Genomic DNA, 25,177 nt, shown 5'->3' with positions numbered 1-25,177 from the left:
GATACGTGTGTATGGATGTGGGTGTATGGATGTGGGTGTGTGGATGTGCCTGCCCACCTATATGTATAAAGAGAGAGAAAGCAAATGTAGCAAAACTTTAGCAATTGTCAAATCTAGGTAGAGGGTATATAGTTGTTCACTGAACTATTCTTATTTTTGTTTATTTAAACATTTTCATAATAATAAAGCTAGGCACAAAATACAATTTTAAAAGTCATGCTACTCTAGCTCCCAGAAATCCTCCTGCTAACATATTGGTTTAAATCCCTTTAGCCTTTATTTCTATGCAAAATGATTTTTCTGTAAAACAAAAAAACAAAAAACACAGGATCAAATATACATTGGTACCTGCTCATTTATTCAGTGAAACAAATTAACAAATGTTTATTTAAGTATATCTTCCACAGGCCAGGTGTGTAAATGAATATTAAAAGGTATCTTTGAGTTTTCAATAAATATACCATAAGCGTTCAATGTGCCTCATTTATTACAACTATGGTTTGTAAAAATCATTTAAGAGCAGATAGATTAAAAATTTGTAAACTTTTAGTAACTGCATTATATCTAGGGGCATCCTCATCATGAAATATCATTGCCAAATTTAATAAAGTTGTTGTTGGCATTAAAATTTTTTGATGTTCATTCATTTAACAAATATATATTGTCTACAACGTTCAGTTCCAGGTGCTGTGGGTATAGAGGTGTCAAAAACCAACTCTGTCCGTCTGAAGCTCACTCTGCCACAGGATCTTAAATGTATTAGTATCCTGATTGAAAGGGCGGGGACTGAGGAGTCCAGAGAATCGGTTCCTAATTTACCCACTAGTGGATTCCAGAGGAGCTTCAAGGAGGAAGTGACGTTTAAATTGAGATTTGAAGGATGAATAGGAGTTAGACTCATGTAACACTAGATTGGAACAGGGGCTCTGGGGTTACATTTCTTGATAGTAACCTTAGGCAAGTTGCTTAACCTCTCTGTGCTTCAGGGATAATGTTGTAAAGCTTAAATAAGAGACAGAAGGCGCTTAGATCCAGGTGTGGCACTTAGGAGCTAAATTTATTGAGCACTTGTGATTGTTGCTGCTATTTAAAAAGAGCTACAATGTACTAGGCTTCATGCCGCGGTCACGGCTAGAAATAAGACATACGTACCCGCCCTAGGAGTCTCCCCCCAGTATCCCCCCCAACTTATTTTATACTAAAATAAGCCTCTTTTCCAAATGTAAAATATAGCAAATGTTAACTTCCTAAAAACGTTCACGCTTTTTGTTTTTCCCTATTTTAGCCACCTCCACTTGAGATGAGGCACTTCTCTGAGAGCTCCTGTGAACTCTTGGGGCTACAATTCCGAGGAACGAAACCCTCCCCCCACCGTTCTAAGCGCAGGACCACAAACCCCAGGTGCGGTGAGTAAAGAAGGTCGCCCCTGCAGCCCCGCCCCTGCTGGGCGCAGGCGCCAGCACGTTCAGCCCTGATTGGCCCGCTCTCCAGCTCGCCGGCTTCACTATATCCAATCGGCGTAGCGCTTGTTGAGCAGCGGCGGCAACCGACGTACACAAGGGGCTTGAGCGTTCTGTGGAGAGCGGGGGTCAGGCCATGAACTTGGGGTAAGCAGCAGATGGAAAGGTGGTCGTCCGCGGAGAGGGGGTGAGGCTGGGTTGGCCCTTGGAGTTCTTGGCAGGGAACCTTCCAGGCCTGCGGCGCTCCAAGCGGCAGTGCCCGGCTCCCTGAGGGGGAGAGGGGCGAGGGGCTGGGTCGGCCTCTACCGCCCCCGCAGCTTTCCGCTATAAGTCTGGTGAAACCTGACCGTGCCTCCTTTCCCTTAACTCATTTACCTCAGGAAGGAGAGGGAGGCATGAGAGGAGCTAAGAGGTGAGAGTAGATGGAGGGAGAAAGCTTAGCGGCTTCCCGGGGAGAAACTCTAGCCCAGGCCCTAGTGCTTTGCGACCCTGTCTCGGGGTTCTTTGCAGAGGGTGGGTGCGCCCAGAGGAGATGAGCGCCGGCGGTGCAGGGAGCCGCGGGAGCCGAGGCTTCTCGAGGAGTCGTGTATCCCCAGTGCCTGGCACCTCATAGGCCCTCGTTAAGTACTAGTTGAGTAAATAAAAAGGACCGTTGCGTGGTTTTCATCACTGGGAAGTTTGATGCTTGAAGAAGAAAAGTCACCAAACTTAACACTCGTGCACCTCGTTTAGCAAATGGTTTTTATGTTCTAGAATCTAGGGATAAAAAATAAAGGACAGTTCGCCCCAAAGGCGTCTGCAGTGCAGTAGTGCTGAATAGACGTACTTTACAATTTCATTCAAGGTTTTTCTTTTAAGTTTTCACCAACGTAAACATGAACTGTTTGTAACCGTGCAACCAGGAAACCCTTAAAACCCATTCTTTCTAGTGTTTTATCTTAATCAGTACGTTGAGGTCGTTTGATTTCCCCTACTTTAGCATCACCGCAAATTTCCTGTTCCCTTCCTTTCGCCCGCGGGATTTAATTTTGTCTGTTATCCCTGTTGATATGTATTGACCTACGTCTTTTCTCTGTCTACCCGCCCCCCGCCCGCAGTAAAACAGTAAAATAACTGTGTACTGTTGTTTTGGTTTTTAGTGGAATTTTTATTAGGACCTTAACAGATGCACACGTTTTGTTGGCGGTATTTACTGTTACTTTGTGCTCTTGCATTTGACAGGCACAAATAAAGTGTAGCGGGCAAAGTTTATTATAGATGTATTGCTGTGATAGTTAAAAAAAAGTGTCACTAAGGGTGAATATGTGTTAGTTGAGACATTCAAAATAGAGTAGAACTTCATGCTCAAGCAGTTAATAACCCTGGTGGCAATCTTATAGCTTCATTTTCAGATACTGCTCTAACAGGCCATAGAATGTATTAGTCATAAGACCATTCATTATAGAACTAGTAAATGTTAGTTAGATAAGTTTTGCTCTATTAACATAGGTAAGGGGACTTCCCTGGTGGTCCGGTGGTAAAGAATCTTCCTTCCAATGCAGGGGACTTGGGTTGGATCCTTGGTCAGGGAACTAAGATCCCACATGACGTGGGGCAACTAAGCCTGTGTGCCACAACTAGAGAAGAGAAAACCCAACACCACAACTAGAGAGAAGACCATATACTGCAAGGAAAGATCCTGCATGCCACAATGAAGATCCTGTGCCACAACAAAGACCCAGCACAGCCAAAAATAAAAATGAATAAATAAATAAATTAAAAAACCCCATAGGTGAGGAGTTTTGTAATAGCATTGTTTTTTCCTGTCTAGATTTTAAAGAATTAAATGATGGTATGATAATCAGATTAATTTTTTCCCTGCCAGTAACAAAATGAAGTTTCAGGTTAAAGGTGATAAATTCTTTGTATTGTTGGAAATTTTCAGGAATTTTCTCCATGTAGTTTTAAATTTTATCTTGAATTGAAAAATGTTGTAAATTAAAAGAATGGTTTCAACTATACGTCAATTAAAGAAAAACTGAACACCTATATAGAATTTTTTTTTTTAAATGCTTTGATATTTATAAGATTCCTGTATGAATTCAAAAAAACAGATTTACTTTCAAGGTTCAAATGAGTATTTCTGGCTATTTAAAATGTTGCTGTTTGTTGAAAATGACAGACAATTTTTTTTTTTTTTTTTGCAGAGATGGTTTAAAGCTTGAAACTGAATTATTGGATGGAAAAACCAAGCTAATATTGTCTCCATATGGTATGCTGTTATTAGAAATCTAAACTACTAACTTTTAAATTCGTACTTAAATGTATGCTTAACAGATTGTTTGCTTGTAATGGAATATTTAAATGATACTTAGAAAAAAGCTGGTTTCCCTAGCTTCCTCAAATTTAGTTTTAGTCAAGTAATGTCATATTACATGATTGCATACCACTGTCAGTATTTATCCTATGATTTAATGTTCTAGTATGTTTCATTTATAATGTCTCTGTTATATTTGTATATAGCAAATATGCTTATTGCCCAATGAGTAATGTAGGTGAAACTTAAGTAATTACGTTCTGTGCATGTAAAGAATGTATTGTTTGAGAAAATTCATTTTATTAGAAGACCATAGTTTTAAAGTCATTTTTAGTATTAGTTTTAAAACTCAGATTATGCTCTGGTACTCTTCTCATTCACATTATTTTCTTTTTCTCTGTTTACAGTTTTACCTTGTAAGATAAAAATGAGTTAGAAATACTTGAACCACACTGTGAAAGTTAGAACACTCAGGACCTAAAGTTAATGCTTTGGGGGTTAATGTTTTTACTTAATATCTTCTTAAAACAATGCTAATTAAAATTTTCTTTTGTGACTGCCTTGGTATGTTTTTGGTTGATAGTTTGATAGTTTAGTAATTTTTTTTTCTTTTGTAGAACATAAACCAAAAATTTCTGTAAAGGTAAGCCAAGTGACTTTGACCTGACTTGTTTTCAAATGTAAAATGCAGTTTGCTTTACAGTGGTTTGAAAATAATTACTGTCAAACTATTACAAAGGGTTTTGAATGATGATGAAAAAGTTACTGTTCTGTTGCTTTCAGGCTGGTCCTTTCACCGAAATGGAATCATAATTTTTCAGTTTAAAAAGCCTTCTAGAACTCATTTCTCTAGATCAGTGGTGTCCAATAATGCTTTCTGCAGTGATGAAAATGTTCTAAAATCAGTGCTGTCCAGTATGATAGCCAGCCACTAGCCATGTGTAGTTATTAAGCACTTAGATTGTGGCCAGTGTGACTAAGGAAATGAATTTTTAATTCATTTATTTGATTTTTCATTTAAATTTCATAGCTACTCTATTGGACAGTGCAACTCCTGAGATCTTTAAAAACAGACTAAAACAAAAATTTTTTTCATACTCAAATTCCATTTTCCCACACCAAAAGATTGTATTTTATTGACAAAATCTTACATGCATTTAGCTTCCTCCTCTAAGAGGTTACACTTGAGCTAAATGATAATTTTCCTTTTAAATTATTTTTCTTTATTGGGAACCCACAGTGCCTTTTTGTACAAAATACATTACCACTTCCAAATTTTGATACAACTACTTCTCTTGTTTCCCATTTCTTTTTCCATTAAGCAGCAGAAATTTCTATTCTTCTCCTCCATAACTTACTGTAGCCCCTTTTATTTTGTAGCATCTTAAAGTCTGTCTTTGCTTATTGTGATTGGAGCCCAGTTTGGGTGACATGGCACTTTTTCTCTTCAACTCTGAACCCTTGATGGCTTTGCTGTTTCTTCCAGGTTTAATCAAGGTGGAGCATTTGCTTGAGTACACAGCATATCAGTTACTTGATAAATGGGTGATGGTGATCAGAGTAATTCCACAAGCTACCTATAAAAATTATTACATACACACACACCCCCCATATATACATACCTTGTTTGTTCCCTTAATCACAGAATGCAGATTGTATATTTTTTCCTAGCCCTGCTATATAAAATATTGCAACCTACTGTTTTTATTTGAGTCACTTTAACAAATACAGTGCTCCTTTTCAAGCTCCTAGATAAAAAAAATCTACATTTCTGTCTTCCCTTGGCCTCTGTTCTCTCGCACATGTTCCCTCTTTGCTTGTGTCCTTAATGAGTTTGCTATGGTCACTACATTTGTAAGGACATTTCATTATCTTTTTAACCAACTAGAACATCTAGAGATCCCCTTTTATACCTGTAATAAACAAAGCTACTAGTCTTGGACTTTTGGTATTTAGAATCATTACAAAATTCTTTTAGTGGTCTAGGGATTTTTTATTCTAGGATTCTTTTTTCCATAGTAACTAATATGTCTCAGCTGATGTTGATCTTAAATTATTTACTGTCTTAAAGCAGATTGTTTAGGTTTATTCCTCGTGCTTTTGGGACTCCAAATACTGATGCATGGTAACTATGTGAGGTGATGATTATGTTAGTTAGCTTGATTGTGGTGATTATTTCACAATGTATACATATATCAAATCATCAACTTGTACACCTTAAATATATACAATTTTTAATGGTGAATCAAACCTCAGTAAACCTGGAAAAAAATACTGATGCAACCTAAATCTCTCTCCTCTTGATTTTATTTCAAGGACCTTCTCTTCCCTTATTTATAGAGGTTATATTTCTTTCTTTGCTTTCCACAGAAGACAAAAACAAAAAACAGTAGTGCTGTCTTCCTTTTTTTGTTTTAATCAGTTTTTTAGTTTCCCAAATCTCACAATTCTGCAGCTATATGTTGAATTCTCTTTTCTATAAGTTATTCATGAATTCACTCATCATAGTGCTTGTCTTCTACTAGGGTAAGCTCCTAAGTGACTACAGTTCTGTTTTTCCTCTTCCTCACAGGTTGAATTACTATTATGGTCATAGTGTGCTCTTTAAACGCTGTGAACTCTGTCTCATCAGCATCAAGTTTAACACACTGTGGTCAGAGTACTTTAATTCTCTCAAAATCTCTCCTGCATTTTTCTTTAATCTGTGGTAGTGAATATGAAGTAAAGATGGTTTACCAGTCTAATTTCTTAAGCTTTTTTAGGAAGAAAAATGAAATATTAATGGTTCAGTGTCATAGGTAATTTATAAATTCTAAACTCTTAAAGTTATCTCACAATTAGTTGAAATATAAAACATCTTTTAAAAATTTTTGCAGGTATTTCTACACGTGAGAATCAGAATAGTGACACACTATAACATGTTTACATTATTAGTGGTAGGTAGCACATTTTATATCTTAAAATGTTAATTTTCTCTGATTCTTTCTGACCTTGGGATCCTGGCCCCATATAAATTGTGAAGTTGGCCAGTGTCAAATGCATTGGACGTTGTCTTTTTAATATTTTTAATATTTTTAATATTATGAAAAATACTGGTACAGTTAAAACTAGGTAAAAGCAACATGCTACATAAAAATGTTTATGACATGAAGACCCTATTTGAGCTATTAAAATTTAATCCAGTAAACACTTAGGAAATGATTTGGTTTAGATTGCTTTTTCCTATTAAGTAATGTGAACGTAATTGAATATTTATTTGGTAGCTCATGATTTTTTGCTGCCTCCACTTATTGCTCTTCTCTGGCATTAAGCTACAAACGTATTCAGGATTGAGCTGAATGTATATTGATCTCGTGTCAGACATTGCTACCCGTCCCGCGCCCCCCCCCCCTTTATTAAATAATTTTTAGGTGATTTTTTTCTGTATGTTATTTCTGATGTAAGTGGGATATGGCAATATAGTCCTAGTTAAATTGGAGCTCCAGTTAATAGGTTTCTGTTTAACAGCTGCAGCTGTAAAACTCCAGTATGTGTGTACAGCTCCATTCTTGGCTCTATTTGTTTTGTGACTGTGAGATAAAAAAAAGGAGTAAAAGCTAGTCCATGTTTCCTAGAAGCAGGGATGTCAGTCAGGTAAATAACTATATAATACAAGTAGAATAAAATGTGTACCATACTAGGGTTATAAAAAGAAGAAAATTTTGGAAAGAGCAGCTCTTTGTGGTTTGAGGAGACAAAGAATGCTTCATGAATGAGGTGACACTTTAATTAGAACTTAAAAGATGAGGGATATATTCATAGTGAAAGAAGTAGGAAAATATATTCTAAACTCAAAGAAAATAGTGGGCAAAATACCAAGCTACGAAAAACATAATTTGCATTTGGGGGATAGTATGTACCTTAGCAGGGAGTGTAGAACATAAAACTTAGGGAGGATGGTTACAATCATGAGGAGTTTCAGTGTATACTTGAAGGGTTTGAACTTACTTGATTTGCATGTCGGGAGCATTAAAGAATTTTTGAGCACAACAGTGTAAAGCAATTATACTCCAATAAAGAGCTTAAAAAATAATTTTTGAAAAGTAGACTAGATATAATTTGTGTTGTAGGAAAGAGCTTTGGGCAGTTCTGTGAAGGACAGGTTACCATGACAGGGACACTACTTAGTGGCCAATTATATCAGTCCAGGGAGAGTCTTATGAGACCCTGAAGTATGGTGGCTAGCAGAATGGAAAGAAGGGGACAAAAGTGACATGTTTAAGATGTGTTAAGGGAATACACTGTACTTCTCAGCAGTTTGAGTGAGAAACTGATTAGAGAACCGAAATACTCCACTGTTTATGATCCAAAAAAACTCAATGCGTCAAAGAAGGGTGGAATTAGTAATAGCTGTAGTAGTTGGAGACTGGAGTGGTAGCGCTCAGCTCTATAAGCTATGTGCAGTCTGCTGATAATTTGCTTAATCCACACAGTGGTTTTCGAAAACTAGAATAAATTATGAATATCTAAAAATTGGAAATTTTAAGGTAAAGTATGGCATTTTTGGTTCTCTTGAAATATGGGATTACCTAGCAAGTAGACTCAGATTCCTGTTTGGCAATGTAGGCCACTTCTGAGTGGTGGCTGCCTCTTTTAGTTCATCCTACTTCCCACCTAGGCTAATTTACAGTAGGTATTTAAATTTGTCACCTTTCATTTAGAGAATTAGTTATATAAAAATAGCCACAGAGATAGGAGGGTAAAAGGGTGTTTTAGATTGTGGTATTAGTATATCAAAAGCATAAAGCCTGGAATAAAAGGGAATGGGTGAGGTGAAAAGGATAATAAAGAGATTTTGCTGCTGGTAATATGAAAAAAAAGTAAGTTAAGATGGAGTTGACTAATTGGGCTTTCTCTAGTTGTGATGAGTGGGGGCTACTCTTCGTTGTGGTGCACAGGCTCCTCATTGTGGTGGCTTCTCTTGTTGCAGAGCACAGGCTCTAGGCACGTGGGCTTCAGTAGTTGCGGCACACAGGCTCAATAGTTGTGGCTCATAGCTCTAGAGCGCAGGCTCAATAGTTGTGGCACACAGGCTTAGCTGCTCTGCGGCATATGGGATCTTCCCAGCCCAGGGATCGAACCCGTGTCCCCTGCATTGACAGGTGGATTCTTAACCACTGCACCACCTAGGAAGTCGCTGTGTAATTTTTGAAAAAGAAATTTGGGATCTGATAAGCCAGATGAAAGCCCTGTGGCATCTACCCTACTCCTTGACAGCAAGAATCTTGTCTTATTCATTTTGTACCTCCAGCATCTTTCCCATAGTGTTGATCACCTAAAAAGCAAGGCATAATATTGATTGAATGACTGTTGAATTATTTCGTTAGATGGGTTTGCAGAAATGTACAGTGGATTAAATAGAGCATAGATTTGAAATAAACTGTAATTGATAGTGTGGTAATAAACCTGAATTTAGGCTTATTGTCATGTAAAAAAGGAGAAAAAGATATTGGAAGGAAGAAATGACCAATACTTGCTGGTAAACTAAAGAAGACCATGGAGGAGAATAAAGGGTCAAAGATGACTCCGTGGTTACTGGTCTGAAAGATTGGAACAATAGTGCTACAGAAATGGGATATTTTGGAAAGGGGAGCTAATATGGGGGAGAGAGAGAAAGAATTCAGTCTTTAAAATGGTATAGTTGAAGATAGTCATTCAACAAGAATTGACTGAAACCTACTCTGTTCCACTTACTGTTCACATACTGGTGACACAGCAGTGGAAAAAGCAAACAAAAATCTCTGCCCTGTGGAGCTTACATTAGAAAAATGTGGAATGGGCAGAAAATAATCAAAATAAATATAGAATATTACAAGACAAAAAGTGCTGTAGAGAAAAATAAAGGAGAGAAAGGGAACGAGCACAGTCACTTCAGGGGCACAGTAGCCTTGGGACAGTAGGGAGTGCTTGGAAGGTGGGAGTGAGGTTAGAGCAGGAAGCCTGCAATTTTTAATAGGGTGTTCAGGGAAGACCTCACTGAGCCAGTGTTGTTGGAGCCACGATTTGAAGGTGGTAAGTGAATGAGCCATGTAAAATCTGAAGGAATAATGTCCCAGATAGAAATGTTGACTAGTGCTAAGGCCTATGACTGGAGGTTCTTGTTGAAATTGAGATTCTGGAGGGATTATGGTTATGGATAATTATAAGATCAGCATAAGATATCAATATGGGAATGAGTAACTGAGGTAGTGTGGAAGATGAGTGTAGGAGCAGAGTTCAAGGAAATGAGGCCAGGGTATTGAAAGAATATGAAAACACCAATAATTAAGACAGGAGTTTGGTTAGAGAGAAGGATGGTGACCCACAAGCTAAGTTATTCAGGGCGTAAGGGCTAGTAACCTGCGGGTCTCTAAATGCCTGTAAAGAAAAAGGTAGTGTGGGTGTTACAATTATGACATGAGATTCAAAGCTGAAGCAGAGTGGATTGTAACAACTAGAAATAAAAGTTGTTTTGTAACCTTTATTATCCCAAAATAAAATAATAATTTCCAGTTGTTAATGACGCTTTCAAGTGAAGATTTGCAAAGGTTGTTATTGATAGTATCTTATGGGTGTATTATCTAACTAGCAAAATGGGGGGGAAAGTTTCAAAGCCTGACTTATCACTGATTATATAAAGATAATTGCTGATTTTTCATGGGCTATTATAAAGAATAAATTTCTGGTGTTTTAACAGATGGGAAATAAGACCAAGATTGCAAAATGTCCTTTAAGAACTAAACAAACTGGATACGTTCTAAAATCACAAAATACTTGTGTCAGGAGTGAAAAACTTTGGCAAAAGGAGAGAATTGGTTCAGAAACTTCACTGGCAAAAGGTGAAAAAAATAGCATGACTTTTTCACCCACTAAGGATTTATGCAAGCAGTATGCAGATAAAGACTGTCTTCATATCCAGAAAGAAATTTCACCTGCAACCCCTAGTATACAGAAGACTAGAAACACCGTAAATACATTTGTAGTAGCTAAACAGAAGCCTTGCAAAAAGCATATCACAACTGAAAATATGAAGAGCAGTTTGGTGTGTCTAACACAAGACCAACTACAACAGATTTTAATGACTGTAAACCAAGGAAATAAATCTATTTCCCTGACTGAGAATGGAAAGAAGGAAACGAGTAAGATTTTTCTTAAGTTTTAATACTAATTTTATCAATTTGTTTTAGAATTTGAGGCTCATTGGATTTTACATAATTGTGCCTCTTAAATTCTAGTTTAACATATAACAATCTTAAAATAAATATTTGTTTAGAAAACATTCTCTCATATGCGAAATTACTTTTATAGTTACAGTATGCCATGTTTTAAGGTTAATGCTCAGAATATTATTTTCATGTACCAGAGCCTTAAGAAACCCAGTTTCTGTAGATTCTAGATTTTAGTACAGAAAGTTATTATACTAATTTTGGAATGTAGGAGGTTTTACTTACGTGAAAGATAATTATGTAAAATGTTCTTAAAAACTACTATAGTATTTCTAATGAAGTACGAGGGAATTTTGCTATGAAGATTTGACGTGAGTTGCTGAAAAGGATTATTTTCCTGGCCCTGGCTTTTGCTCTTCCTGACCCTCAAACCTTGCTAAGAATTGACAGCACTATCTTTTTAACCAGTGTTAAACACTGACTTGGAAGTAGTAAAGTATTATATGCCTTCTACTTTACTAGTCAGGGCATTGTGTTATGTTTTTAAAAGCCTTCTAGTTTCAGCTTTGAGCTAAGGAATATGAGTAGAAATATTATTAAAGTTTTGTTAAACAACAGTGAAAAAAATAAAATTAACAGTCACTAGGAAAAGGCCCCATGACTGGTTTGGGGACCAGGTAGCTCCTTAACACTCCCAAGGGACTCAAAATGGAGTCATTTACCTTCTCTTGGTATAGATTATTCTTTGTAAAGTGAGGGAGCTAGTTTTTATCTTTAAGGCGAGAATTCTAGCTCAGAGAACAAAAAATAAAAACTTACTAGGCGTAATGAGAGATGAGATCAACAAAGTTAAAAGCAGAATTTGTCTAATCATATTATGACCTGCATATTAGATATGCTTTCTCTCTGTTGGGAGAGCTATCATGTTAAGGAGGAATTTTTGGGCCAAGCATATGAGCCCTGTATAAAACATTTGGAATAGATATAGCTGGGGCATAGAGACAGTGGTCCATGGAAAAGTTCTTCACTGATTGATTTCCCAGCTAAATGAGAAAAATAAAGACAAGGTAATGGAAGTTGTGATTTGTGTTATCATTTATATTATTTGTGAAAGTATTGTTGGCAAGAGTAAATAGAGGATTTTGTTGTTGTTGTTGCTGCTTGTTTTCTTATTTGAAACAAGAGTTTGTATGGCTGTGGCCATACCTCTGGGCCATTTGACTTCTGAGGCTCAGTTTCCTTTTTTTTTTTTTTGACAAAAAGGGAATCGTAATACCCACTGCAAGGACTGCTGTGAGATGTAATTAATTAGATAATATGTAAAGCAGTGTTTTTAAAACTGTATAGCAGTATATCAAGATAAGTTATTATAATAGATGTAATTTTAGTATTAATTTTAAAACTGCATTTTACTTTCTAGGTCAGTATAATTTAAACAATATTCCTGATCAACCAAAGGACAGGAACATCATGGGAAGTCTCCAAAAAACTGAGGCCATTTCATCTTATGAAGATGAAAAAAAATCTGTTTTTAATGAAAATCAGGTGACATCTAATCAATATGAGCAAAAAATTGCCACGTATGTAACTCATATCTGTTATTGTGGAGTCATTTTGGGAATATGGTGTTACTTTTCCTTGACTTGTGTATGAAATAATTGCTCTGAAGAATAGAGCTATTTAAAAGTTTATTAATATTTATGGAGTAAGTTGTATAGAAACGTATAATAAGGTTTCTGTTATTTGTGTTTTGTCTTAGAGAGAATGTATGGAAACCAGCTGATATGTTCAGTACTCTAGGAGAAAGAGAACGTGAAAGAAGTTTGTTGGAAGCAAAAAAGGCCCAGTGGAGGAAAGAGCTTGGTAGGTAATTGTTGCACCTTTTATTATAATTTTGTTGGCTTAAGGAATACATACTGAGGATGAAGTATATCTTTCAGTATGGTATTATCAAAAACCTTGTTTTATAACATTTACCATCTAGAGTAGTTCTCTGCAAGTGGCATAAGAAACCTTGATTTCACATTCCCTTCTGTTACGTCTTTTTGTTTGGTGCTCTGTGGTGTGTACCAAAAACCACAGATGAACATTAGTATCATCAGTATCATTCTGGAACTCAAAGATTCCTAAATATTTCTCATTTCCTGCCAGTCCATTTTCATATTTTTCCATTACAGAAATTCTGTGGGTTAAAGATGGTTTTATTTGAAAATAATTTATTTAAAAAATTAAAACAGGGACTTCCCTGGTGGCGCAGTGGTTAAGAATCTGAAAATAATTTATTTAAAAAATTAAAACAGGGACTTCCCTGGTGGCGCAGTGGTTAAGAATCCACCTGCCAATGAAGGGATATGGGTTCGATCCCTGGTCTGGGAAGATCCCACATGCGGCCGAGCAACTAAACCTGTGCGCCACAACTGCTGAGTCTGTGCTCTAGAGCGCGTGAACCACGACTACTGAGCCCATGAGCCACAACTACTGCAGCCCGTGTGCCTAGAGCCTGTGTTCTGCAACGAAGAGTAGCCCCCACTCACCACAGCTGGAGAAAGCCCATGCACAGCAACGAAGACAAAACACAGCCAAAAAATAAATAAATAAAATTTTTAATTTTTTTATTTTATTTTTTAAAAATTAAAACATTCCAATCAAGAATCATCAATATGATATCAATCAGTATATCCCATTCAAAAACAGGCTTATTTCTTTTTTTCAGTCTGTGGATATCATAACAGAAAAATTTATAATTTCTGTTAAGTAGGGTCTTACGGTAACTAAGATAGTAACTAAGAAACTCCTGTTATTTCTTGGACTAGATTTAGGGTCCAGGTGTCACAGTTTGGAAAATACATGAAGTAATAGTTGTACTTCTTAGGAATAGTTATACTAAAAGCATGAAGACAGGATTCACTCTCCACTGAACTGGAAAGTCCTGCCAGTTAGTCACAACCCTGCTGGGACAGGTGATCTAAAAAAAGAGATAAGCAGAAGAAATTGGGAACGAATTGATGTTGGAAGTCTAAGTAATAGAAAAATGGAGAAATTAAATGTATGGTAGTAGTATCAGAAGGTTTGGAAATCTGATTTGTGTTTATATCATAATTTCAGCTGTAAATGTTTTTATACAAATTTGGACACCTGATTTTATGTATTTTACTTTTCAGCAGTTATGAATAATAATGGCTGTCATTTATTAAATATTTACTTTGTGTGAGGCCCTATACTGAAAATAGGCACTATTATCACTCTTATTTTACGGAATAAAAAGTGGGGTTTAGATGAACATCAGTTTGCCCATAGTCACACAGTTGGGAAGTGGTTGAACTTGAATTTGACCCCAGAGTTCTCTGACTCCAGAGTTCTAGCTTTTAAGTCTCTTAGTAATAATTGAATGAACATTGCAGTAGAGTAGAACCTCACAGTAATTAGCATAATATAAAATACGTTGTTCTAAAAAATTGTTCCTTATTTGTAATTGTAGTAAAACAAACATTTATATCCATTTATGCCATACTTAAATTTGGTTCTGATTAAATGTTTTTTTTCATTCCACATTCCTTAAAATTCTTCTGTCTTGTGAGTTAATCTTCTTCCAAAAAACAATTTTGAGTAGATCTCTGTTGGAATCTGCACTCTTTAAGAAGGTCATGATTTGTTTACGTGATTTTTTTTTTACAGTTTTTGTATATCTTTTTAAAAAGGACATTATTTACAGATGAACAGGTTGCTTTAAAGAAGAAAGAAAAAGAAGCTTCTGAAAAATGGAATAATCCATGGAAAAAATCTGAAAGCAATAAAATAGTATGGGAAAAACTTCAAATTCTTGATCAGTCTAAGGTAAGAGTATCAAAATCAGATATTTATGGAGTATAAGATACCTTAACTGCAATTTTTTTAATGCTAAGCTTTGTTTATATCATAAAGCATATTTTTGAAGTGTATTCATTTTTTAAAAAACTCACTTTTCATATGGTATTTTAAAACAGTGTTATTTTGAATTAAATTATGACCTCAGCTGTTTGCATTCTGTAAATAGTCTTGCTATGTTAGCAGGTGAGTGTAGAGGCCCCTGGCACCTCCTTTAGGCTCCTATAAAAGAGCTGCACAATCTTTTAGATGGCCACAAAACTCTACCGCTGACTATGTATGGGGTATCCATTACAAGGTTATCAAATCAATCATAAGTGATTGCTTATCAAACGTAGGTATATACCATGTGTCCCTCAGGTAGTGCTTTGGGGACCTTTAAATTTTGCCTGTGTTTAATATTAGACAAAAAGAGCCCTTGTTTTTTTATTTGTTTTTAGACTTCTGCTAGCTCTTCTAGCATTCCGTCACAGTCTCACAGTCAGGTAATGGTGATCCAGGCTGACGGGCACTCACTACCTAGAGCTAGTCAGATTTTAGAGGTAAGTTCTAAGTGTCATTATTTTGAATATATATGCCCTTTAGTACCTGGTCACTATATAATGTATTTTTCTTGAAGAAGTGAATCTAAATACTCTTTTTTAATTACCAGTTAATTTTTATTGAATTCAGTATGCTCCTTAAATTTTTTAAAAGTTATCAACTATTTCTTTTTTTCCTGCCTAGTGAACATTTACATTTTAACAAATGTATTCTGAAAATAAGGCAGTAACCTAAAGGTATGATTCTGGTGGTAGACATTTTCAGGGCTGTTAGATTTCTTATAGAACTCCTCCAGTTAGATTGTGTGCATGGTAGCTTGTTCTGCTCCACATAGGACTGACTTGCCTACATCAAACAGTTTTATAGTCTGTTGATAATTTTATGTTAACAAAAGGAATGAAATATGAATTACATTTTTCTACGTTCCCAGAAGCCCTTTGACCAACTGTTAAAAGGCAATAAATTAGTCTTGCTAGAAGTCATATTGGAAAGCTCTGTAGTTCTGGATGATAATTCTAAGTTTTTAAAGTTTAGAAATTGATGCATCCAGATACTACTAAAAATTACAAATAAAACTATTCATGAAGTGGTTGAGAATCAGTTGTAAGCTTATTTTCTTTTTTTTTTAATAATGAATGTGATGAGGAGTGCTCATAGGTACTTTATCTTTTAAATTTATTTTTTTTATTTGTTTATTGACTGCATTGGGTCTTCATTGCTGCTCGTAGGCAAGCAGGGGCTACTCTTTGTTACAGTGCGCGGGCTTCTCATTGCAGTGGCTTCTCTTGTGGAGCATGGGCTCTAGGTGCATGAGCTTCTGTAGTTGCAGCACACAGGCTCAGTAGTTGTGGTTCGTGGGCTCTAGAGTGCAGGCTCAGTAGTTGTGGCAAACGGGCTTAGTTGCTCCATGGCATGTGGGATCATCCTGGACCAGTGATCGACCCTGTGTCCCTTGCATTGGCGGGTGAATTCTTAACCACTGTGCCACCAGGGAAGTCCCTACTTTTCCACATTAGGATTAAAAAAACTTTAATGCTAAAAATATTAAGTATTTCTGTTACCAAAATGTCAGTTGAAGTGTTAGTGTATTGTTTATTATTGCTTATTTTGTATGGCTTTTTAGGTCATTTATTATCTGGGAATAATCCATACTATGTTAATGCAAATAAAAAATTAACCATTTGAGGTGATGTTTAGGTTTTTTTGCATTTTGTGTATATATATATATATATTTTTTTTTAATGATAGCATGTGTCTTTTTTTTTTATAATCTAGAAAATCAGTAGAGTTATATTTTGGAGTCATAGATAGGGGTTGGGGATGGGAGAAGGACTAGAAGGGAATGCAAACGCTAAATCCAGGGCTGAACAACTGAGGATTAGACGTATGTATGTTTTTACTATTTAAATGTAGTTTTTATTTATTTGTGTATAAATGCCATAAGATAATGGAGAGGTGCTACTGAGGGGACATGAACTAACTGTTTAGCAAAAAATCCCCCTTTAAATACCTGAAAGCCTTTGGTTTCATAAATCCCAGCCATAGCCACAGCCATTTATATTATTTGAATATTACGTTAACCTCTTCATGTAACTGAGAGGAGGAGAAATTTAGTTGCAAGCAAAATCATCAAGGCCAATTTTGTTAAAGCATGAAGTAATGCATATAAAGTGCATAGGACAGTGGCTGACATGTATAACAAGTGTTTAATAAAGGTTTGGTCTAGGGACTTCTTAGGTGGCACAGTGGTTAAGAATCCATCTGCCATTGCAGGGACAAGCAAATTGTGACAAATCATAGGCAAGTCTGGAGAACAGAGGAGAGGAAATTGCTTTTATCGAGGAAAGTAGGAATTTGGGGAGGGCTGTGGTGGCTGCAAGTGGTGGGAAGCTTGTTGCTAGTCAGAGGGAAATCTTGGTGGGGTCTGTAAGCTGTGGTGAGTCTTACATGGGTGAGAGAGCCCCTTCAGGGCTTCCTGACTCCATTTTAAATGAGGTTTCCTTTATTCATTTTCACAGATACAAAGGATAATCTGCAACACATCTCTATCCATGTCATGTACGAAGAAAAGCTTATACAGCATAGTTCAGAGTTCAGCAAGAATTAAAATAAACCCAGTAGAATAAAAATGGAATGCCTAGAACTTTTATATTCCATCTTTGTCAGGTTACTTTAGAATCCTGGGAAGAGTGTTTGTGGATTGCAAAGCGCTTTCCACAACAGAAATGGATTGTGACTAAATTATAACCTATTTCTAGTCCACTGATGGCCTATTTTCAGTAGAAACAGATACTGTAGCCTGACCACAATGAATCAGTCCTAGCCAAAGCTCCTTTGCCTCTCTATACTGGGCAGTCTTGGAATTGGGGGAACCCTATCTCAGTCCTCCAAAATTGAACTTTGTGGAAAGAGTCCTCTTCCTCACTCAGAACTGAGTGGGTGGGAATTCCCCGGCGGTCCAGCAATTAGGACTCTGCGCTTCCATTGCAGGGGGCAAGGGTTTGATCCCTGGTGGGGGAGCTAAGATCCCGCGTGCCGTGCAGCACAGCCAGGAAAAGAAAAACAAAAAAAACAAACAACTGAGTGGGTCTCTTTGCCTTATCAGAAAGATTTAATGATTAAGTAAAATAAGGAAATTGAATTGTTTCAAGGCCTGTTAGGATCCAAGAAGTGTACTAAGTACTTCATATACCTGTGAATCCCCTCTTAGAATAAGAGGCAGAACAAACTTACAACTGAACAGGTGGAGGAGAGCACTGAGAGTAAGTTGTATATCCCAATTACCCATAACAATAGACCCAGATAAACCTCTCTTAAGTAAGGAAAAGAACAACAGAATAAACCTAAATTAGAAGAAATAGATGATGAAAATAGGGAATTTTCCCACCAGCTGTTGGTGGGAATGTAAATTGGTATAGCCATTATGGAAAACTGTGGAAGTTCCTCTAAAAATTAAAAACAGAACTACCATACAATCTAGCAGTTCTGCTTCTGGGTATTTTTCCAAGGGAAAAAACCACTAAATCGAAAAGATAAATGCACCTCATGTTCATTGCAGCATTATTTACAGTAGGGAAGATAATGGGAGCAACCTAAGTGTCTATTGATAGATGAATGGATAAAGATGTGGTATATGCATACAACAGAATGTTACTCAGCCATAAAAACAAGTGAAATCTTGCTATTTTTGAAAACATGGATGGACCTAGAAGGTATTATGCTAAGTGAAGTAAGTCAGAGAAAGATAAATATGATTTTACTTACATGTGGAATCTAGAAAACAAAACAAATGAACAGAACATAATGAAGCAGACAGACTCACAGATACAGAGAATAATACATAAGTGGTTTTGCCAAAGGGGAGAGGGATGGGGGAATAAGTGGAATAGGTGAGAGAAATTAAGAGATATGAACTTCTAGTTAAAAAATAAACGAATCATGGGGATAAATTGTACAGCATGGGGATTGTAGTCAGTATTATTGTAATAACTTTGTATGGTGATAGATGGTAACTAGACTTATTGTGATCATTTTGTAACATACAGAAGTATTGAATCACCTGAAACTAACATAATGTTGCAGGTCAATTTTACTTCAATTTAAAAAGCAAAAAAAAAAGACACTAGTTGGTGACATATATGAGTGAAAAATGGCATTTCAGGTAGAGAGTGAATTGTTAGTAAGTTAATACCTTACGTCAATAATTATGAAAACTTAGGTGAAGTGGGTAAATTACTGAAAAAAAATTAAAACTTACAGGGGGACTAACCTGGTGCCGCAGTGGTTAAGACTCTATGCTCCTAATGGAAGGGGCCTGGGTTCGATCCCTGGTCAGGGAGCTAGATCCCACATGCACTCAGCAACTAAGGGAGCCAGCAAGCCACAACTAAGGAGCCCGTGATCCACAACTAAGTAGCCCACCTGCTACAACTAAGACCTGGTGCAACCAAATAAATAAATATTTTAAGAAATTATAACTTACAGAAAGTAACTTAAAAAGAAGTAAAAAGCTTGAATAATTCTGTAACTGTTAAAGTAATTGTAGATCTGGGTAAAGAAAAACTTTCGCACAAGGAAAATAAAATGGCCACACACAGTTTTACTGATAATTTCTACCAAACTTTAAAGAAATAAATCCCAAATGTATTCAGATTTCCAGGCAGTAGATATATGAAAAGGCCCCCAATTCATTCTGAAAGCCCAGTATAAACTTGATATTAAATCCAGAAAAATAACAAAAAAGAAAAATTATGTTTATTTCATTCATGAGTATACACACAAAAATTCTAAAAAGAAATTAACAAGTAACAATTTGACAGTGTATAAAAAGGTAATACATCATGACTAAGATATGTTCATGATAGGTAGTTAAGGGAATTTTTTTAAAAATCACAAGTATAGTGTACCATTTTAACACAATAAAATGAAATATCTCGGGACTTCCTTGGTGGTGCAGTGGTAAAGAATCTGCCTTCCAGTGCAGGGGATGTGGGTTCAGTCCCTGGTCAGGGAGCTAAGATCCCACATGCTGTGGAGCAACTAAGCCTGTGCACCAAAACTACTGAGCTCGCACACGCCTCAACTAGAGAGTCTGCATGCCACAAACTACAGAGCCCACTTGCTCTAGAACCCGCGTGCCAAAGGTACAGAGCCCACGTACCTTGGAGCCTGTGTGCCATAACTAGAGAAGAGAAAACCCACATGCCACAACTAGGGAGAAGCCCGCACACCGCAACAAAAGATCCCGCATGCCTCAACAAAGATTCTGTGTGCCACAACTAAGACCCAATGCAGCCAATAAATAAATAAATAAATAACGATTTTTTTTTAAATGAATAAGTATTTTTTAAAAAGCATCTCAGTAGATGTAGGAAAAGCATTTGATAAAATTCAAAGCCAGTTTGTTAAGGAAAATATTTCAGGCAATTAGACTAGAAGGAATTTCCTATTGAATATTTAAAACAAACAAACAAAAAAAAAAACCTTATAGCAAACGTCATGCTAAATGAGAAATTTTAGTAGTATTCCATTTAAAATTAAAAATTAATGAAATAAGATGCCCACATTATTATGACTGTTTGTTATTGTTGGTCCTAGCCAGTATGGCAAGACAAAAAGAAATTAAAAGTCTTAACTGGAAAGGAAAATATTGTAGCAATTTGTCATTTATATAGAAAACCCAAAGAACCTATGGACAAAATGTTTTGTAATTTATTTTGTAATTAATTAATTTTTTTAATTTATTAATTTATTTTTGGCTGCTTTGGGTCTTTGTTGCAGCATGCAGGCTTTCTCTAGTTGCAGTGAGCAGGGACTACTCTTTGTTGCCATGTGTGGGTTTCTCATTGCAATGGCTTCCCTTGTTGCGGAGCACAGGCTCTCGGCACACAGGCTTCAGTAGTTGTGGTGCGTGGGCTTAGTGGTTGCAGTGTGTGGGCTCAGTATTTGTGGCACACGGGCTTAGTTTCTCCTTGGCATGTGGGATCTTCCTGGACCAGGGATCAAACCCGTGTCACCTGCATTGGCAGGTGGATTCTTAACCACTGCACCACCAAAGAAGTCCAGTGGGCAAAATATTTTAGAAATTAAAAGAATTAGTAATTTGGTAGGCCATAAAGTCTCAACAAATTTCATAGGTTCAGATTACACAGATTATGTTATTTGGTCACAGTGGAATTAAGCTAGATATCAGTAACAAATGATAGCAAGAAAATTTCCAAATGTTTGATATTTAAGCAGTTCTTCTAAGAGAAAGAAAGGAAGACTCAAAATTAGAAAATGTTTTGAACTGAATGATAATGAAAACATTATATATCAAAACACAAAAGCTTCCTGTGCTTAGAGGGAAGTTCATAGACTTAAATGCATTTCTTGGAAAAGAAAGACTGAAAGCAAAACATAAATGGTCTGAGTATTCATTTCAAGAAGTTAAGAGAAGGAATTGCAGCAATTAAACCCAAAGGAAGTAGAAGGAAGGAAGGAAGATCAAAATAGATGGATACATAAAGAAGATGTGGCATATATACACAATGGAATATTACTCAGCTATAAAAAGGGATGAGATGGAGCTATATGTAATGAGGTGGATAGAACTACAATCTGTCATACAGAGTGAAGTAAGTCAGAAAGAGAAGGACAAATATTGTATGCTAACTCACATATACGGAATCTAAAAATGGTACTGATGAACTCAGTGAAAAGAACAAGGACACAGATACAGAGAATGGACTGGAGAACTCGAGGTATGGGAGGGGGCAGGGGGTGAAGGGGAAACTGAGACGAAGCGAGAGAGTAGCACAGACATATATATACTACTAACTGTAAAATAGATGTCAGTGGGAAGTTGTTGTATAACAAAGGGAGTCCAACTCGAGGATGGAAGATGCCTTAGAGGACTGGGGGGGACTCGAGGGGGGGGTCAAGGAAGGGAGGGAATACGGGGATATGTGTATAAAAACAGATGATTGAACTTGGTGTACCCCCCCAAAAAAATAAAAAAAATAAAAAATAAAAAAATAGATGGATACAAGCAGCCCCCTGTGTCCATGGGTTCCAGATCCAAGAATTCAACTAATCTCAGATCGAAAAATGTCTGGAAAAAAATAATTCCAGAAAGTTTCAAAAAGCTAAACTTGAATTTGTCGTGCACTGGCAACTAGTTACATAGCATATAAATTGTATTAGGTGTTATAAGTAATCTAGAGATGATTTAAATATACACGAGGATGTGCATAGGTTATATGCAAATACTATACCATTTTACATAAGGGACTTGAGTATCTGCCAGTTTTGGTATTTGCAGGATGTCCTGGAACCCAATCTCCCACAGATACTGAGGGACATCTGTGTTAGTAAAATTGGAAAATAAGCAAAAGACTAAACAGATATGGCTCCAAAGATATGGCCAATAAGCACATGAAAACCAGGATTTTAGCCATGTGCACAACTCTATAGCCCTGGTTCCAGAGGATTTTAAAGTAACTTTCAAGTTCAAAATACTCCACTCCACCTGCCCAAACTGACTGTAGCTCTTAGTTGTGCTGCTTTTCCTCTTGGAACATCTGGTTCTTTCTAGCCCGATGTCCTGAAACCACCCACTACCCAGAAGAATGCCTTTTATGTCTACTGAGTGGACAAGATGAGTAGGTAGACAGACAGTGTGTAAACTGAGGAGGCTCTTGGTGTCTGGACTTGGGAATCATCCACTGGCAAGCAGGACTTTTCTGGACCATGGCACAGTCACCAATGAGTATTCTCCTTTCCCAGACGTGCATTTTTAGACTGCTTTAAGGGGAGAATTAAATGAAACAGCATGTCTAGGTGACCATTTGAAAAGCCTCTCCTTTCAGTTCTGATTTGGCAGCTGCCATTCATACAGCATTTATATTAGGAGTAAGACTAGCATTTTCTAACATAGAATAACTTGAAAGTAGCTGAAGAATTACATTAGGAACCTGTAACATTAAGATCTGTTTGTGGGGAAGTGTGTATTGAGTACCTGTGAAAATGAGTTTTCACTCAAGGCTGTCTTTTGAGAGTAGGCTCAAAACACGTGTTTAGGAAAGGAGTAATGTAGGGGAAGGGAACTCTCAGGTCAATAATGTGAAGGAGAGAAAGTAAAGTAAGTGAGCCTAGTGGAGAAAGAGCGTTCTTTCCTTAGCCATATGGAAGAATTAACAGAAGGGAGGTGCTAGGTCATCCTCAGAACAAACTTGTTACAAGCGTGTCTTGCATTTTACACATATCTCCCTTACTCAGTTTCAACTAAAATGAGTTCCATAATCAAAGGAGAGATTTTATATACCTACCACATCTCCCACCCCCCACATCCTTATACTTTCATTTCTCTAAATGAATACACATTGGGGAAAACTTGTAAAAAAGAAAGTAATAATTTAAAGAGTTTTCACTCATTTGGAGAAGTGAAATGACTTAAGTGACAAGCAAGTGAGTAGTAATAGCTTTGTAAGACTTCCTTGAGTAAGAAGTTGAAGACTGCATTGGAAGAATTATTAAATTTTCCACATGGTTGTAAATAAAAGATGTATATAAAACATTTTATGAGGATTTTAGGAATTTTCAAGGCTATTTTGCCTTGTGTCTTATCCTTGAATAATTTGAAACTCCACCAAAATTTGATCTGGTTATATCAGACTTAAGAAACAGATTACAGAATTCTATGATGATTCAATGCCATACTGTGAATTTCTTTTTTGGGAGGTGGGGGTGGGGAGGTAGGGCTGTGCCACACAGCCTGCGGCATCTTAGTTCCCCTACCAGGGACTGAACCTGCTGCCTCAACAGTGAAAGTGCAGAGTCCTAACCACTGGATTGCCAGGGAATTCCCTGTGAATTTCTTATAAAGAGTTCAGAGGGTCTTTTTCTTTTTCTTTTTTTCCTTTTCCAGTTTGACCTCTACAATAACATTTCTAAAAATAGAAGGATTGTTAAATCACTTACCTGAAGATAATGCTCCTTTTGTAGTGGTTCTTTTAGGCTTAAATAAATAGGATGGTTTTTATCTGTTTAAAAATGTGTGGGGATGAATTTAGATGCAAAAATCCTCAACAAAAGACTAGCAAACAGAATCCAACGACACATTAAAAGGATCATACACCATGATCAAGTGGGATTTATCCCAGAGATGCAAGGATTCTTCAACATACACAAATCAATCAATGTGATACACCATATTAACAAATTGAAGAATAAAAACCATATGATCATCTCAGTAGATGCAGAGAAAGCTTTTGACAAAATTCAACACCGATTTATAAAAACTGTCCAAAAAGAAGGCATAGAGGGACCCTACCTCAACATAATAAAGGCCATATATGACAGACCCACAGCAAACTTCATTCTCAATGGTGAAAAACTGAAAGTATTCCCTCTAAGATCAGGAATAAGACAAAAATGTCCAATCTTGCCACTACTATTCAACATAGTTTTGGAAGTCCTTGCCACAGCAATCAGAGAAGGAAAAGAAATAAAAGGAATCAAAATTGGAAAAGAAGAATTAAAACTGTCACTGTTTGCAGATGACATGATATTTTACATAGAAAATCCTAGGGACTTCCCTGGTGGCCAAGTGGTTAAGAATCCACCTGTGAATCTAGGGGACACGGGTTTGATCCCTAGTCCAGGAAGATCCCACATGCCTCAGAGCAGCTAAGCCCATGAGCCACAACTGCTGAGCCCACATGCCTCAACTACTGAAGCCCAAGTGCCTAGAGCCCATGCTCTGCAACAAGAGAAGCCACCACAATGAGAATCCCACTCACCACAACAAAGAATAGCCCCCAATTACCACAACTAGAGAAAGCCTGCATGCAGCAACAGAGACCCAGTGCAGCCAGTAAATTAATTAATTAATTATAAAAAGAAAAGGAAAGAAAAAATCCTAAAGATGCCACCAGAAGACTAGTTGAGCTAATCAATGAATTTGGTAAAGTTGCAGGATATAAAATTCACACACAGAAATCTCTTACATTCCTGTACACTCACAGTGAAATATCAGAAAGTGAAATTAAGGAAACAATCCCATTCACCATAGCAACAAAAAGAATAAAATACCTAGGAATAAACCTAAGGAGGTGAAAGACCTGTAGTCAGAAAACTATAAGACACTGGTGAAAGAAATAAAAGACGGTGCAAACAGATGGAGAGAGATACCATGTTCTTGGATTGGAAAAATCAACATTGTGAAAATGACTATACTACCCAAAGCAATCTACAGATTCAATGCAATCCTTATCAAATTACCAATGGCATTTTTTACAGGACTAGAACAAAAATCCTAAAATTTGCATGGAGACACAAAAGACCCCATA

At 36.7% G+C, this 25,177-nt stretch overlaps 1 protein-coding gene across 17 annotated transcripts in view; it reads left to right on the top strand.

The window, feature by feature from the left end:
• Positions 1–1,523: 1,523 nt before the first annotated feature.
• The window catches only part of CCDC66 (coiled-coil domain containing 66), a 45,096-nt gene continuing 21,442 nt past the window's right edge, over positions 1,524–25,177 (top strand). For 2 of the 17 annotated variants that reach the window (XM_057706359.1, XM_057706355.1), the window contains exons 1-9: positions 1,524–1,607; positions 3,647–3,711; positions 4,374–4,399; positions 6,633–6,692; positions 10,472–10,913; positions 12,361–12,520; positions 12,700–12,807; positions 14,639–14,774; positions 15,245–15,346. In XM_057706359.1, the coding sequence (XP_057562342.1) occupies positions 1,597–1,607; positions 3,647–3,711; positions 4,374–4,399; positions 6,633–6,692; positions 10,472–10,913; positions 12,361–12,520; positions 12,700–12,807; positions 14,639–14,774; positions 15,245–15,346 (1,110 nt within the window). In that variant the 5' untranslated portion in view covers positions 1,524–1,596. Of the gene's footprint in view, positions 1,608–3,001; positions 3,232–3,646; positions 3,712–4,373; positions 4,400–6,632; positions 6,693–10,471; positions 10,914–12,360; positions 12,521–12,699; positions 12,808–14,638; positions 14,775–15,244; positions 15,347–25,177 lie in introns of those variants that run through there. The other 15 variants (XM_057706363.1, XM_057706368.1, XM_057706357.1 and 12 more) reach the window with 15 other exon arrangements.

This window comes from Hippopotamus amphibius, chromosome 13 (assembly GCF_030028045.1).
Source record: "Hippopotamus amphibius kiboko isolate mHipAmp2 chromosome 13, mHipAmp2.hap2, whole genome shotgun sequence".
Lineage (NCBI taxonomy): Eukaryota > Metazoa > Chordata > Mammalia > Artiodactyla > Hippopotamidae > Hippopotamus > Hippopotamus amphibius.
This window is presented reverse-complemented; position numbering and strand designations above follow the sequence as displayed.